This window comes from Littorina saxatilis, unplaced genomic scaffold (assembly GCF_037325665.1).
Source record: "Littorina saxatilis isolate snail1 unplaced genomic scaffold, US_GU_Lsax_2.0 scaffold_338, whole genome shotgun sequence".
Classification (NCBI taxonomy): Eukaryota; Metazoa; Mollusca; class Gastropoda; order Littorinimorpha; family Littorinidae; genus Littorina; species Littorina saxatilis.
In genome coordinates this window covers 56,665-72,956 of record NW_027129678.1, presented here as the reverse complement: position 1 = coordinate 72,956, position 16,292 = coordinate 56,665, and the positions used below count along the sequence as shown (strand labels likewise).

The following is a 16,292-nucleotide window of genomic DNA, read 5'->3' as shown; positions in this document are numbered from 1 at the left end:
GAAGCCCGGACTTCGGTATTGCATTTCAGCGTGATGGCTTAAAAATTAATTAATGACTTTGGTCATTAAAAATCGGAAAATTGTAAAAAAAAAATAAAAATTTATAAAACGATCCAAATTTACGTTTATCTTATTCTCCATCATTTGCTGATTCCAAAAACATATAAATATGTTATATTCGGATTAAAAACAAGCTCTGAAAATTAAATATATAAAAATTATTATCAAAATTAAATTGTCCAAATCAATTTAAAAACACTTTCATCTTATTTCTTGTCGGTTCCTGATTCCAAAAACATATAGATATGATATGTTTGGATTAAAAACACGCTCAGAAAGTTAAAACAAAGAGAGGTACAGAAAAGCGTGCTATCCTTCTTAGCGCAACTACTACCCCGCTCTTCTTGTCAATTTCACTGCCTTTGCCATGAGCGGTGGCCTGACGATGCTACGAGTAAAATGGCATTGCGTTCAGTTTCATTCTGTGAGTTCGACAGCTACTTGACTAAATATTGTATTTTCGCCTTACGCGACTTGTTTATAAGGTTTTGTTTTTCAGTCCTTTTTAGACCTAGCCCTTATTTATCTTTTTGTTTTACATTTAAGGCTTAAATTGTTATCCGATTTGTTATTTCCTTGGTAAAAATCAAAATATGATGTTGAAAAAAAGACATTTACATAAAATGGCTTAATCAAAATGTTATGACGTATTTATTTATCTTGTGTGTGTGGCAATGTGTGCTTGTTTGTGTGTGAATGAGAGTGTGTGGGTGTATATGTGTGTGTGAGAGACACAGACAGAGCTAGAAAGAGAGTCAGGGTGTGTTTGTATGTGTTCCGAGTTTGACAACACAGTGTTCCACTTTACACACCCATGCGTCCAACCTGGAACAAATGCAGACATTTTTATTATGATCAGTCTGATGAGTTGCGTGACTTTTATTCTACTTTATGTGGTTCCTTTATTTACTGATAGAGTCTAGTATGTGACAATATAAAGAACGCTTTGCAATATCCATTTTTTTTGTCTGGTACGGCTGTTTCTCCTTAACTGTTCCAGGTTTAGCGACTTTCCCCTACATTGTTCACGTTAAACTGTAATTATCAAATGATAATGTTTAATTATCAATGATCATACTTACTTGTCATGTGTTCATATCTAATTATCAGGTGTTCATGTTTAATTATGGTTCTAGAGCAAGTAGGCTGAAGACAAAAATGAAAATTACACTACATTGGGGTGTGCACGTTAAAGATCCCACGATTGACAAAAGGGTCTTTCCTGGCAAAAATGTATAGGCATCGATAAAAAATGTCCACCAAATACCCGTGTGACTTGGAATAATAGGCCGTGAAAAGTAAATATTCGCCGTAATGGCTTGAGATTTACTGGCCGATGTGAATGCGTGATATATTGTGTAAAAAATTCCATCTCACACGGCAGAAATTATTATGTAAAGCGCTTAGAGAACGTCAAGCGCTATATAAATCTCCCATATAAATATAAATAAAATTAGTAATCAACAGTGTCAGTTAACGTTTTTGCTGTGCGCTGTGAATTAGACAGAACACGTGGTAACTGACATTTTCACGTGAAAATGATTACTAGATGGCTTACTTGCGCCAAAACAACCAAATTAAAATGTTCATGAGAAAATTACAATTCTCAGTGAAAATTACTAATTTTCTTGACCAGAGATTGTTGAATTTTCAGTTTTGGCTCAAGTAATCCTTCAGGAATCGAGCAAGAACTGAAAATTATTAAATTTCACGAGAAAATTTTAATTATTAAATCATGTTTAATTATCAAATGATCATGTTTAATTATCAAATGATCATGTTTAATTATCAGGTAACATTAGTCCCGTTTCGCCGTTATCCCAATTCGCCCCATCCCATTTTGGCGACATTTCTCAGGCCAAGTGTCATTTTACCACCATGTCATGTACCATTAGCTCCACATCCCATTTTGGCGCAATCTCGGATCGCCGTTATCCCATTTCGCCCCCATCCCATTAGCTTCACATCCCAAGTCAAGGGATCTATTAGATTTCTAGATTGTCTCATCGCTGGAAGATTCGGGTCGCTTCTTCCCAATGAAAAGCTAGCAGCAACAGAGTCGCGCTACCCTTAAGTCAAGGGATCTATTAGATTTTTTTGGATTTTTTTTTCATTACTAGATTGTCCCAACGCTGCGAAAGTCGGGTCGCTTCCACCCAATGGAAAGCTAGCAGCAACAGAGTCGCACTATCCTCAAGTCAATGGATCTATTAAATTTGTTTCTTCTTTTTCATTACTAGATTGTCTCATCGCTGGGAAATTCGGGTCACTTCCTCCAACTGGAAAGCTAGCAGCAATAGAGTCGCGCTACCCAAAAGTCAAGGGATCTATTCGAATTTTTTTTTCATTTCTTTATTGTTTCATCGCTGGGAAATTCGGGTCGCTTCCTCCCAATGAAAAGCTAGCAGCAACAGAGTCGCGCTACCCCAAAAGTCAAGGGATCTATTAGATTTTTTTCAGATTTGTTTTTCATTACTAGATTGTCCCATCGCTGGGAAATTAGGGTCACTTCCTCCAAGTGGAAAGCTAGCAGCAACAGAGTCGTGCTACCCCAAAGTCAAGTGACCTATTACATATATTTTTGTGTATGTATTTCTTGTCCAGTCGCTTGGAAATTCGGGTCCCTTCCTCCCAGTGGAGAGCTAACTAGATCCCTTGACTTTGCGGTAGCGCGACTCTGTTGCTGCTAGCTTTCTACTGGGAAGAAGCGATCCGAAAATTCCATGCGATGGGACAATAAAGAAAAGAAAGAAAGAAAAAAAAAGCTAAGGGATCCCTTGACTCTGCGGGAGCGCGACTCTCGTGCTGCTAGCTTTCCACTGGGAGGAAGCGAGCTGAATTTCCCAGCGATGGGACAATCTAGTAAAGAAATGAGAAGAAAAAAAATCTAATCGATCCCTTGATTTGGGGGTAGCGCGACTCTGTTGCTGCTAGCTTTTCATTGGGAGGAAGCGACCCGAATTTCCCTGCGATGGGACAATAAAGAAATGAAAAACAAAAATCTAATATATCCCTTGACTTTGGGGTAGCGCGACTCTCTTGCTGCTAGCTTTCCACTGGGAGGAAGCGATTCGAATTCCAAGCGATGGGACAATAAAGAAAAGAAAGAAACAAAATATCTAATGGATCCCTTGACTCTGCGGTAGCGCGACTCTGTTGCTGCTAGCTTTTCACTGGGAGGAAGCGATCCGACTTCCCCAGCAATGGGACAATAAAGGAAAGAAAGAAAAAAAATCTAATGGATCCCTTGACTTTGGGGTAGCACGACTCTGTTGCTGCTAGCTTTCCACTGGGAGGAAGCGATCCGAATTTTTCAGCGATGGGACAAGACATGAATTTTTTTGTTTTTGTTTTTGTTTACATTTTTACAAATCGCGGTTTTAGTTTCGACGTGATTTGTAAAATATTTTTACAAATCACGGGTTAACAAGGCTTGAATTACTGCTGTTCGATGTGGAGTACACTTAGTCTCAATCATAGCATATCCATGCACAAAAAAACCCGCTAAGCAAAACCCAATATTTGCCATAGGCTATTAGAAAAACCATCTGGCAGTATTGTAAGTAAGCTGACACCGGACCCCACACAAACTTGTAATGTCGTCACGAGCACTGGCTTTGAGCCACGGCAATAAAATAATGGATTTTGGGTCGGGTCGGGTATTTGATCGCAAACATGCTATGCTGTCACATACAAACACAAAACTGGTAACGTCATAACATAACCTGCTCGTATTTTCAGCGTGATAATATTAACACTTTCGTAAGGCCGACATGTAGTTTGCCCAGCAAAATGGCAAAATAATTTATATATAAGTTACTTCCATTGAACGTGTGGTATTCGTTTTCTACTGCGTCTGTCGTGTTTCAAGTGAAAAGAGGACAGTTTTTATACGAGTTCATCACTACCAACCGCATGTTTTCAATGCGAAATGCGAGTTATTTTTGTTCGGTGTAAAGCTACTCTTACACTGTGCCGAATTGCCCATGCAGCTTTCGTGAAACTCCTGGTGTATAAATGTATGTATGTATGTATGTATGTATGTATGTACTTTTTTCGACAAATGTTTTTGATGACATCATATCCGGCTTTTAGTGAAAGTTGAGGCGGCACTGTCACGCCCTTAATTTTTAGTCAAATCGATGGACATTTTGGTCAAGCAATCTTAGATAAAGCCCGAACTATGGGATTGCATTACAGCGTGGAAGCTGAATAATTAACTAATGACTTTGGTCATTAAAAATCTCCAAGATGGATCAAAATTGAAATGTTAGCAATTGATCCAAAACTGAAGGATTTCATCTTATTCATTATCATTTACTGATACCAAAACATATAGATATGTTAAGTTTGGAATAAAACCAAGCTCAGGAAGTTAAAAAGAATGCAGTAAACCGAGATTTTCCTATTAAGCGCTGTACGCAACTGCTCTATAAACTGATTGTCACTCCAAGCGAATGGGGGCCGCTACGTTTTGCACTAAAATGTCATCGCTTTCAGTCTCGGTCGCGGATTTTCTTCTTCTTTCGTGAAATACCGTGCGTTTAGTATCATTCTGTGAGTTTAGCAAATTGACTAAATGTATTAAATTCGCTTCATGCGACTTGTTTGTTTTTATCATTAATTTATAAAAACCAAACATTTTTCACATTTCCAATAGGTTTTGTTTCGTTTATGAATTGAAATTTACCAATGTCCTCATGAGTTCTGTTGGTCCATATGGGACACACTGTGTTGACATGACTCGCTACAACCAGCAATTATTCCTTCTGACAGACCTTTTATTTATTTTCCCCTCTTTCTCTCTTCAACACGAATCATCACTGACCGCAATGACGCAAGAAGGACTCTGTGTGACGCCAGAGAGTGTGACGTGTTCTTCAGTCAACTATGCCTACACGGAATGCTCGTTGTCCGGTGTGGGGTCTTCCCTTCAGAAGACGAGGCAGCTTTCAGGATCGCCCTGCACAGAGGATGTGTCCTACGGCCTGACCGCTGACTCTATGGCCGTTTGGGTCGTGTCGGGGCACGGGGTGTCGGGCTAAATGTAGAGCACAAAGTAAGATTTTTTCACGTTTTATACATTTGATTTGATTTGATTTGATTTGATTTGATTTGATTTGATTTGATTTGGTTTGGTTTGATTTAATTCAATTTAATTGAATTTAATTTTAAAAGAGGCCAAAACAACAACAACAACAACAACAACAACAACAACAACAACAACAACAACAACACCAATAGAAACAACGACAACAACAAAACAAACTTGCAAAACGAACAAGCAAACAAACAAAAACCAAAATCAAACAAACAAAAAACAAACAAGAAAACAAACGAACAAACAAACAGATCATTTGTACGACTTGATATCGATTGCAGTTGGAGTTGTTACCACTACGACTGCATCCACTACCATTCCTACAACAACAACCACTCCCACAACAACGACCACTCCCACAACAACAACCACTCCCACAACAACGACCATGTCAACAACAACGACCACTCCCACAACAACGACCCTTCCCACAACAACGACAACTCCCGCAACAACGACCATGTCAACAACAACGACCACTCTCACAACAACGACCATGTCAACAACAACCACGACCACTCCAACAACAACGACCACTCCAACAACAACGACCATGTCAACAACAACGACCACTCCAACAACAACGACCACTCCAACAACAACGACCACTCCAACAACAACGACCCTGTCAACAACAACGACCACTCCCACAACAACGACCATGTCCACAACAACACCCACCACGATCACTACATCTACCATAACGACGACACCCACAACGACCACTCTTACAACACCCAGGTGAGTATGCGTGTGCGCGTGTGTGCGTGCAGGCGTGTGTTGTTGCGGCTGCTGTTGCTTCTGCTTCAGCAACCACAACTAGTAATCTGACCGGGACAGAACTTCTATAGTGGCTTCAACCTGATTTTGTTATACCCTCGAAATGATATGATCTCACAAAGACACACGTACCTGCTTCGACTCTTACACATTATCGATACTAACTTTTCTTCTTGTATTTCAGGGTACTTCCACTCAGTACAGGAGAACAGTTGGCATTCCTCTACATCATTTTTGTGCTGATCGCCCCCTTTCTCATCAGCGGATTCGCTGCGTGCTGCTGGCTTGCCTACTTCCGCCGGAAACGACGAAAACGGGTCAGGGACGAAGAACACGCATTAGAAAAAAAGAAACAAACCAGAAAAAAACAAAAGATGAATGATGGATTTCGAAAAACCGTTCATCGAAATGGGAACGCTCGACGTTTGAAAGCTCAACCTCGTACAGAAAGAAAAAACTTTATCGTACTATGCGCTAAAATGTGACACTTGGCTGGCGTCTTTATTGTCATATATATATATATGTACACTAGAGGAATAGGTGAATCGCGAGACAGAGACAGACAGCGTGGCGGTTCACCACAATCACCTTTGAAGGCGAACTTCCTCTCAAACGGGATTGAGACTTTTTGAGCTTATTTCTAAGCCCTATATTATCTGTTATGGTTTCTCAAAGGCCAGAACATACAGACAGACAAAAGCCGCCAGACCCCATCACAAACAGAACTCTACAATCCACAGGTGTTGCCTCCACACACACACACACACACACACACACACACACACACACACACACACACACAGACACAGAAGCCGTATATATCTATCTATATATATAAATATATAGAGATAGATGACAGTGGATTTTTCGATAAATAGATTCGACCTTTGCACTTTTACAGTGAGGACAACTTACGGGTACATGCAAGGAACAAGGAAAGCCCACAACTTCTAAGGCGAACAACTCTGCAGAGTCTGCTGTGAAGGGCGACGGTAGTCTCCCTGTCACACTCGACCCCCTTTGAATGAACTTTGTCCCCAAAGTTCCGAACCATGGACCCGCCAAGCTTAGGTCCCTCCCAGGTTGGTGGAATGGGAACAGCACGAAAATGATTCAGTGGCCTGAACATTTCATGTCGAGTCCCATCCCTGTCGACGACGCCAAATGTAACCGAGTGCCGAAACACCACAATCACCTTTGAAGGCGAAGTCCACTCAAACGGGATTGAGAATAACTGTTATGGCTTCTCAAAGGAAGGCCCGAACATACAGACACACCAAAGCCGCCAGACCACATCACAAACAGAACTCTACAATCCACAGGTGTTGCCCACACACACACACACACACACACACACACACACACACACACACACACACACACAGAGAGAAGCCGTATATATATATATATATTATATGTATATATATCTATATCTATAAATATATAGAGATAGATGACAGTGTATTTTTCGCGTGGCTATAAATTGATTCGACCTTTTCACTTTTACAGTAAGGACAACCTACGGGTGCAAGGAAAGCGTTCTGGACAGTGCAGAGACAGAGACTAAGGGAAGTAACCTCCTTTAAAATCGACTAAATTTAAGGGAGAAAAAAAAACCCGGACCTACCGACCCTTTCTTATTTGGTCACGTTACCCTAAACCAACCTATATTTTTATTTGGCCTAATAAAACCAACAGACAAAGCAATATTGCTCAGAAGATTTTTGTTCATTGATGTCCATTAGCTTCATGTAAGAAAAACGTCAAAGAAATAAAATGATCAAAGACCTTCTAATGTCCAAGAACAAATGTAGAACTTCGGTGTTTTTTTAAACTTTGTATTTCTTCTCAAAAAATACAAGTAAAAATCTTCAGTAAAGAAATAAAAGAAAAAGGCTTACTGCGCCACTGCAGGGTCAGTTATTTAGTTTGGTGTACACTCTTAGAGACAGACACCAAGTTTGCTTTTATAACGTCGTTTCATTGATTAAATGACCACGCTGCGCTTGTATGGTCTTGCCATAAGCAAAACAAAAAGAAAACAACAACAACAAACAAACAAATATAAGAACAAATCATATTTTGCCAAATGTAGGCGCGATGTTTCATGCTGTATGGGTGGACATTTACTGAAGTACTGAGAGTAGACGACCTTTCCGAAATTATAAGTAGAATTTTTAAGCAGTTATCCATCGTACCTTCACAAACTTCAGTTCAATCTCAAGCAAGCCATCATGTGCAAGCCATCATGTGCAAGATGTGCAAGCCATCATGTGCAAGAGAACTATTGTGAGAGTTACTCTTGCACTATGTGTACTTCTGTAGATGTATCATTCCTTGCTATTTCTGGTACTACTTGTTGTAATTGTTGTATACATCTTAATTCTATTCCTTATCCCCATGCCCAAAGTTGGTCCCTTGTGATGAGTATAATAAAACATTGAAATATTACATTGTACAAGTAAATTGAAAATTAAAAAAAAAGGTGCTATTGCTCCTGCAACCTGTGAGGCTTTTGCAAGCTATATTGACTACATGTAAAAATCAGCTTTATATAACAAAATCAGTAGCATAATTCCATACCTTAGCATACAGTGTGAATCAAAACAAATATTATGTAGACTAATCGACATTTGCTAATGAAAGCACAGCCGCGCATTTGGAAGCAGACTAAATAAGATTAACCACCTACAGCTCCTTATACATTTTGTGCACAAATACAAATTCTGTAAAGACTACATGCTTTTAGCTTTTAGCTGATGATGATAATTATCTACCTGACAAATCAACTAACTAACTAACTTACCAACCAACCAACCAACAAACAAACAAACAAACAAACAAACAAACAAACAAACAAACAAACAAACAAAATAACTAACTAACTAACGAACGAACTACAGGAATAAATAAAACAAAGTAGGGGAAGATTGCTCCTAATATAGATCACCTCCTGTTCTGACCAACTAACGGTGCTAGAGCGCTCAAAATAATTTCATTCGCTGTATTTACTCTCTCTGGATTGTATGAACATGTCAAAACGGTTTCAGAAACACAAACCACAAAACCGTTAAGCTTTTTCTTTCTTTTTTTTAAGGCGTAAGGGTCACCCAGAATTTGGAAAAAAATCGTTTTTCAGATATACTAAATTATGATGTTGCCAAAAGCTAGAAAAATATCTCTATTTTCATGTGCAGTTTACATTTTGTCTCTAGCATACATAGTTTTCTTGCAATAAGTGCTCAAAGTAGGTTGGTGGGAATTAAAAATCACTGGCCGAAATATCTAAAATAACAACAATCCTATTTGCGCTGAGCTGCTGGAAAATAATAAGCCTAACCTGTCTCTCTGGTTTACAACAACCGTACAACGACTGCTCCCTACAGTTGACGGCAAGATGGCGGCTTTCGTGCATTGAAAGTGAATTTCGCAGCGAATTATCGAGCCTACTGTGAAAAGAGTCAACTTTTTGAGAAAATCATCATGTTTTATGTGGTGAAAGTTCGCGCGAAATCACAGAGCAGCTACACTGTCTGCATGATCAACTTTTTTAAATATTCACCTATTCCATTGAAACTTTGCACATCAAATGTTCACTTGACTGGCTATAGTTTGTTCTAAAATGAAGCTGATAATCAGAAAAATAGATTTTTTTTGATTGTGTGATATATCATAATAATATATAGAATTATAGTAATCTTTGCTAATGCTACTAAAAGCAAAATTTCCAACAAAACAGAAAGCTTTTAGAACATACTGTAGGTAATGATGCTTTAAATATGAGTGCCAATTTATTTTTCAATTGGACACATACTTTTCCCCCAAGAGTGCATTGAAAAATGCTAAAATTAGCATTTTTGCAGGTTTATTTTGCCCATTTTTTTACGAACTAAATAATTTTTTCAGTTGTTCTACTTAATTTAGGCATTCAAACTTGATGTTTTCTGAAAATATAATAATTTTTGAAGAAAACTACCAAATATCAAGCCAATTCATTGATTACAAGTGACTGAATAAAAAATAACAGTTTTGGTCCGACACTCTGGGTGACCCTTACGCCTTAAACTTTTGCAAGCGTTCACTCTAAATTTGACGCTTTAAACGGACTAGTTTCTGTCCACAACCAAAGCTGTTATCATACACAAATTGCTATATATAACAGCATAGACAGTATTTGTTACATTTGAGCGGTGTTGACCCCTAGTTGCTACTGAAAACAAACAAATAATAGCAAACTCTCAAAGTATGTGTATATATCCCCTAATATGGACCATCTTCAAGAAATAGTAGACATTAAAAGGAGAGATACAGATCTCTGTTAAAAGCTAAAGGCTAATTTAATTAACACATTATGAAGCTTGCTGAAAATAACCTCGAGCCTCCAAAAAAATATAAAACAAATAGTCTTCTTTTCGTCGAAGTTGATAATTTCATTTATTTTGTGTCTGTTTTTATATTTAGTCAAGTTTTGACTAAATATTTTAACATCGAGGGGGAATCGCAACGAGGGTCGTGGTGTATGTGCGTGTGTGTGTGTGTGTGTCTGTGTGTCTGTGTGTGTGTGTAGAGCGATTCAGACTAAACTACTGGACCGATCTTTATGAAATTTGACATGAGAGTTCCTGGGTATGAAATCCCCGAACGTTTTTTTCATTTTTTTGATAAATGTCTTTGATGACGTCATATCCGGCTTTTCGTGAAAGTTGAGGCGGCACTGTCACGCCCTCATTTTTCAACCAAATTGGTTGAAATTTTGGTCAAGTAATCTTCGACGAAGCCCGGACTTCGGTATTGCATTTCAGCTTGGTGGCTTAAAAATTAATTAATGACTTTGGTCATTAAAAATCTGAAAATTGTAAAAAAAAATACAAAATTTATAAAACGATCCAAATTTACGTTTATCTTATTTTCCATCCTTTGCTGATTCCAAAAACATATAAATATGTTATATTTGGATTAAAAACAAGCTCTGAAAATTAAAAATATAAAAATTATTATCAAAATTTTTTTTTCGAAATCAATTTAAAAACACTTTCATCTTATTCCTTGTCGGTTCCTGATTCCAAAAACATATACATATGATATGTTTGGATTAAAAACACGCTCAGAAAGTTAAAACGAAGAGAGGTACAGAAAAGCGTGCTATCCTTCTCAGCGCAAGTACTACCCCGCTCTTCTTGTCAATTTCACTGCCTTTGCCGTGCGCGGTGGACTGACGATGCTACGGTCTTGCTGCGTTGCATTGCGTTCAGTTTCATTCTGTGAGTTCGACAGCTACTTGACTAAATATTGTATTTTCGCCTTACGCGACTTGTTGATAAGTTTCTTTAGTTTCCTGTTTTGCTTCAATTAACGTTCTTGTCAACCCGAAACAGATAAATCTTAAGCATATTTGAATTAGTCAAAGTTGTATCATGTTATTTTGAAGTATAGGGGCTTTTTACAGTAATTCATGAAGGCCTACTCACTAGTCCATATTAGGCGCCTTGGCTCCTAATATGGACCAGTTGTGTTTTTTTCTGTACTTAATTTTTGCTGAATGTCTATCAAAGCTTATTCGCTCTAGATAGGCCTAACGGTTAACTAAAGAGAGAAGGATTACCAAACACAAAATGAAACTTCTTTGCAAGAAAGCAAACTAGTTATGAGCATGAAACAAAAAGTGGTCCATATTCGGCAACCTTCCCCTAAACGTCATCTTCCGTCCGTGCTGTTCAGCATATTCACGACTTGCAGGACCCCGTGACCCAGCATAATTAACAAACTATACGGTTTGTTTGCGGAACCAGAACTTCCGGTTAGAAGACACGTGGAGAAAACACGTGGAAACTTTACTACAACAAGGCTTGCTTTCAAAGACTGATCAGCACACAGAACTCCTGTACGCCGTAACCCAGTTGTTCACTTTACTAACGTATATCCTCAATGAAACGTCCTCGCATGAAATTTTCACAAGCTTAACCGCGTGAGAAACATGTATCACCCTTTCCGATTATTCTTCCCACAGAGACAGCGACAGATTACAAATACACTTTCAGCTTAGGAAAAATACGAAAAGCGATTACGTCCCTTTGTTTAAAAACATGACGTTATGATACATTTGACGCGATTGTGATCGTGATGACACTTTTCTTAATTCTTGTCTAAAAAAACGGCAAGATTGAGTTCCCCCAAGAAATGGGAAAGCTGATACTAATAATGGCGGCCACAATGCACTACGTCCCAAACCCTACTACAAGTCGTGAATATACCGGACATGAATCCAGATAGTGTTCAAACTCGCCAGAACACAATTAGAGTGCGTCTTACATTGTAACGTACAGTTTGTAGGCAAAATCCAATTCATAGAACAATACCTCAACAACACCTCAACTTCTGTATGTCAACATGTTTTGGGGTCTTGATTTACTATTCATCGAACTCAGTCGAACAATACTACATCTCATGATACAAAATGAAACTAACTTTAATCGTAAACATTTAAACTGTCCAGCATAAAAGTTTGTCAGACATTTACAGTTTAGTAGTCCTATTCTTGAATATACAATTAGCAGGCAAAAATAAAACCAGGTCAGCAGGAATACTCATTGTAAAAAAGAATCAACCATTACCATGAACTTCCTAATCACATTAAAAAAAAAAAATAGTGATTAGTCTGTTTCTCTCGAATGCTGTGTGACAAAGCATCTGCAACCCATGTGTCTGCCTAAAAGCTAAGAAAACTTTTTGTGGGCAAAATTATTTCAGCAATAAATCCAACTCTGCACAAGGAACAGCCAGGCTGCTCTTTAGGGCAGAATGCTACACAGAGCTATTGTTATTTACAAGATGAATAATATAGGATAGAGTGCATCATTAAAACAAGGATGTGATCTCAAGGTATGTACGATATATCAAGCTCCCGCAGTGGGGCACTGCGGTTATGAAATTAAAGGCCCCTCCTGTTTTTGGAACCGCAGGAGCTTTCTAGTTTGCTGTTAGGTAGATTTTTGGTTCCTCTTTCCTGTCATGCTCTCTTTTTCTTCATGAATTCTTTTCTTTTTTCTGCCTTCTTGCTCATTCACCTGTATTTTTTCCAAAAATCTCTTCTCTTGCCGCTTGTCTCACGATTCATGTATAGTTTAATCTGTTAGTGTTCTGATGTAAGTCCAGCAGTAGATAGGTTAAGCCTATTTTAACATACTGGAAACTGGTAATCTTCCAGTAGGTATTAATTTAGTTTTACTAAAGCCTGCTGGGACACAAGTAATGGGTTAGTGCATTTGTAAACAGGAATCGCTTGACAAGTGGCCCCCTTCATCCCCCCCTTCCTCGTCCTGATATGGCTCTGCGTAGTCGGCTGGACGTTAAGCAACAAATAAACAAACAAAAATATATCAAGCAAGTTTATACATCACTTTAAAGTTTGTACGTAAAATGTGAAGTAGTAGCAATTCTTAGTCTCTCCATACGAATATGTACGCAGATAAAACATATAGATTGAAACATTTCGGTTCTTTGGCACAAAGTTTGTTGAAGAAAACTTAAATTAATTTATTTAAACACTTTTGCAAAACCATACTATTTGCAAGCAAAAGTAGGGTTAGCTCAAAAGTAATAGACATTACCCTAAACATTACAAAATATGTCCTCAAGCAACTTTTTAAGTTAATTAAGATAAACAAGTTGGTTAGTGATCAAACTAATGCTCCCGCATGCTGTTTTAAGGGCTTACTATTACATTCAAGTTACTGCCCCTGCTTTTTGACGTCATTTGATTAACCTATTTATTGTAAGGTAAATACATTTATAAATAAATTACAAAAAATCTTCCAATAGTACTATTACTGGACAAGGCAACATATGTGCACTTGTAATCAATCATCTGAAGAGATATTAGCATTTAAGTAGGTGGCATTTGTTGGGGTCATCCTGTATTGGCATAACGAGGAAAAATACATCCACTGGTATTCACATTACAATCAACTTAGAAACCATTTAAAAGAAACCAGATTTAATTTTGTGTAATAATGAAGACAATAAAACGTCTTATTTTTCGACCCAGTGGTCTTTTAAGTGGACAGACAGACAAACATTAATGTCAAGTTATGATATAATTAATGAACTTATCTCAAAGTGTTCGAAGAAACTCGCTAGGGAGACGCTGGTGAGGCATCAAAGGAAATAAACAATGACAAAAACCACACCATTTAAGTTGGAAAAGCTGAACGTTGTCTATTTTATCAAAAGGCCTCTGTCTGTCTGTCTGTCCGTCTTTCTGTCACTCTGACCGCTAATAACTGCGGTGTATATAAACCGATTTGCCTGTAATTTGGCATGACATATGCCATTGGTGGCGACAATTCCAGCCAACGGCTTAGCTAACGCCGGTACAGAGAGTACAGTGATCTGCAGTCTCTGCTCCTAGTTCTAAAACTACCAAAGTAGAGGAAAATTTAACATAGTGTAACCGTGTGCCGAAACACTACGATCACCTCGGGAAGCGAAATGCAATCAAACAGGATTGAAAATGTTAGGGCTAATTTCTTAGCCCTATAAAAACTGTTATGCAAACCCGAAGGTGTCCATGAACATACAGACAATCGGAAACCACCAGACCCCATCACAAACAGACTTCTACAATCCACTGGTGTTGACTTTTAAAGGCCAACAACTCGGGTGCAGAGTCTGCTGTGAAAGGAGCGGTAGCCTCCCCTGTCACAATAGGATCACAGCTACAGCCTTGTGCCACGGGTGCACGCGGAATTAAACTTGGGTAAACATCTGCTCTGTACCTAAGAATTGAGCTTGCGCTTTCTAACAACATCAACTGCACGATTTCATACTTTCTTTATTTGGTGTTTAACTTTGTTTTCAACCATTCAAGGTTATATCGCGACGGACGATTTCATACCTCCGCACACAGTCTATTGTCAAGAAAAGAAGAAGTTACAATCCTGTGTGACACCAAATATTGCGTAAACTGATCAAAATTGGCTAATGTATACATTCACAACGCATTTTGTAATCAGATTAGATTAGATTAGATTTACAATCAAACTTTTTTTTAAACATTTTGTAGGGAAATACGGATCTAGTCATGAATGATTTTAGCTCATGAAAATATTTCTATCATAACTTACTAATTACCCAGCTATAACTTTCTAACTAGACAAATCAAAGAATTAAAAAATGAAACAAATCAATATTGTCATTTTCCATTCCAATTTTCTGCTTTTCAGCCTATATCTATGTTTATTAAAAAGACCTCTGTCCGTCACACCTTTGATCGCTTATATCTACAGTATTTCTCCACCAATTCGTCTGAAATTTGGCTACGCAAACGCTGGAGTTGAACATATCAATCGTTCCTGTGCACTAAGTTCCATACGCATTGATATATTATCTCCGGAGCTATAATTGTAATTAAGCGTGCGTGATCACTATCGCAAAGCGTGGTCAGCGGTTTTCCATGGAAGCAGTGGTACAGTGGTTAGTGTGCTTGCCGAGGCTCTCATGCTAGCATGCGGGTTTTGACTCCCACTCTGAGCGATATTTTCTCCATCAAGCTGTGTACTTTTGTGATTCGCATAAGTGTTTGCTTTGTTTTGTTTTGTCTTATAGTAGCCTATGTATATCGGAATTTTTTTAAAAGTGTATTTAAATTTAAAGCGCTTGGAGCTGTTAGTGAGACTTGCGCACTCAATGTTTTTTTCTTTTATCAAATTTTATTATTGTTCGTAGTTATCAAAATAGAGGTATTTGGGACCGGAAAGGTTAAAGTGTGTTACTCGCTTTGCATTTCAAGGCGATCGCTAAGACAAGAATCTGGGTAACAAGCATTTATGGGAGGGTCAAACAATAGTTTTAATATTGATAAAATAGTATATTTATGCCTTAAATCCTATAATAGTTCTAACTTGGCTATCTGGTACATTTTTCCGAATAGACACAACTTGGCAACTTTAACATGTAAAAATATAATAGTTCTCAACGTCGAACAGTTCTACAAAAACTATTAAATAAAGAAATACATCAATAAATAAATAAGTAAACATTTTTGATTCAAATACGACGGGCGCAGTGGCGTAGTGGTAAGACATCGTCCACATAATCGGAAGGTCGTGAGTTCAAATCCCAGCCGCTGCCGCCTGGTGGGTTCAGGGTGGAGATTTGTCCGATCTCCCAGGTCAGACCTGCTAGTGCCCTATCCCCCTAAGTGCGTACACGCAAGCACGAGACCAAGTGCGCACGGAAAAGATCCTAAAATCCATGTCAGAGTTCGGTGGGTTATAGAAACACGAAAATACCCAGCATGCTTCCCCCGAAAGCGGCGTATGGCTGCCTAAATGGCGGGGTAAAAACGGTCATA

The 16,292-nt window shown here is 38.3% G+C and overlaps 1 protein-coding gene across 1 annotated transcript; it reads left to right on the top strand.

Moving 5' to 3' along the window:
* The first annotated feature begins 4,892 nt into the window (after nt 1-4,892).
* Nucleotides 4,893-14,700, top strand: LOC138957904 (uncharacterized protein DDB_G0292186-like). The gene is made up of 3 exons (XM_070328942.1): nt 4,893-5,080; nt 5,443-5,902; nt 14,587-14,700. Exons 1-3 carry the CDS (start codon nt 4,893-4,895, stop codon nt 14,698-14,700), a joined length of 762 nt encoding a protein of 253 aa, XP_070185043.1.
* Nucleotides 14,701-16,292: the final 1,592 nt, after the last annotated feature.

Bases quoted from the DNA above. Each gene is read 5' to 3' on its own strand.
- LOC138957904 (XM_070328942.1), top strand. From the start codon at position 4,893: ATGACGCAAGAAGGACTCTGTGTGACGCCAGAGAGTGTGACGTGTTCT. The intron at 5,081-5,442 runs GTCGGGGCACGG...TATCGATTGCAG, and splicing joins TCTATGGCCGTTTGGGTCGT to TTGGAGTTGTTACCACTACG. The intron at 5,903-14,586 runs GTGAGTATGCGT...TGACTTTTAAAG, and splicing joins ACCACTCTTACAACACCCAG to GCCAACAACTCGGGTGCAGA.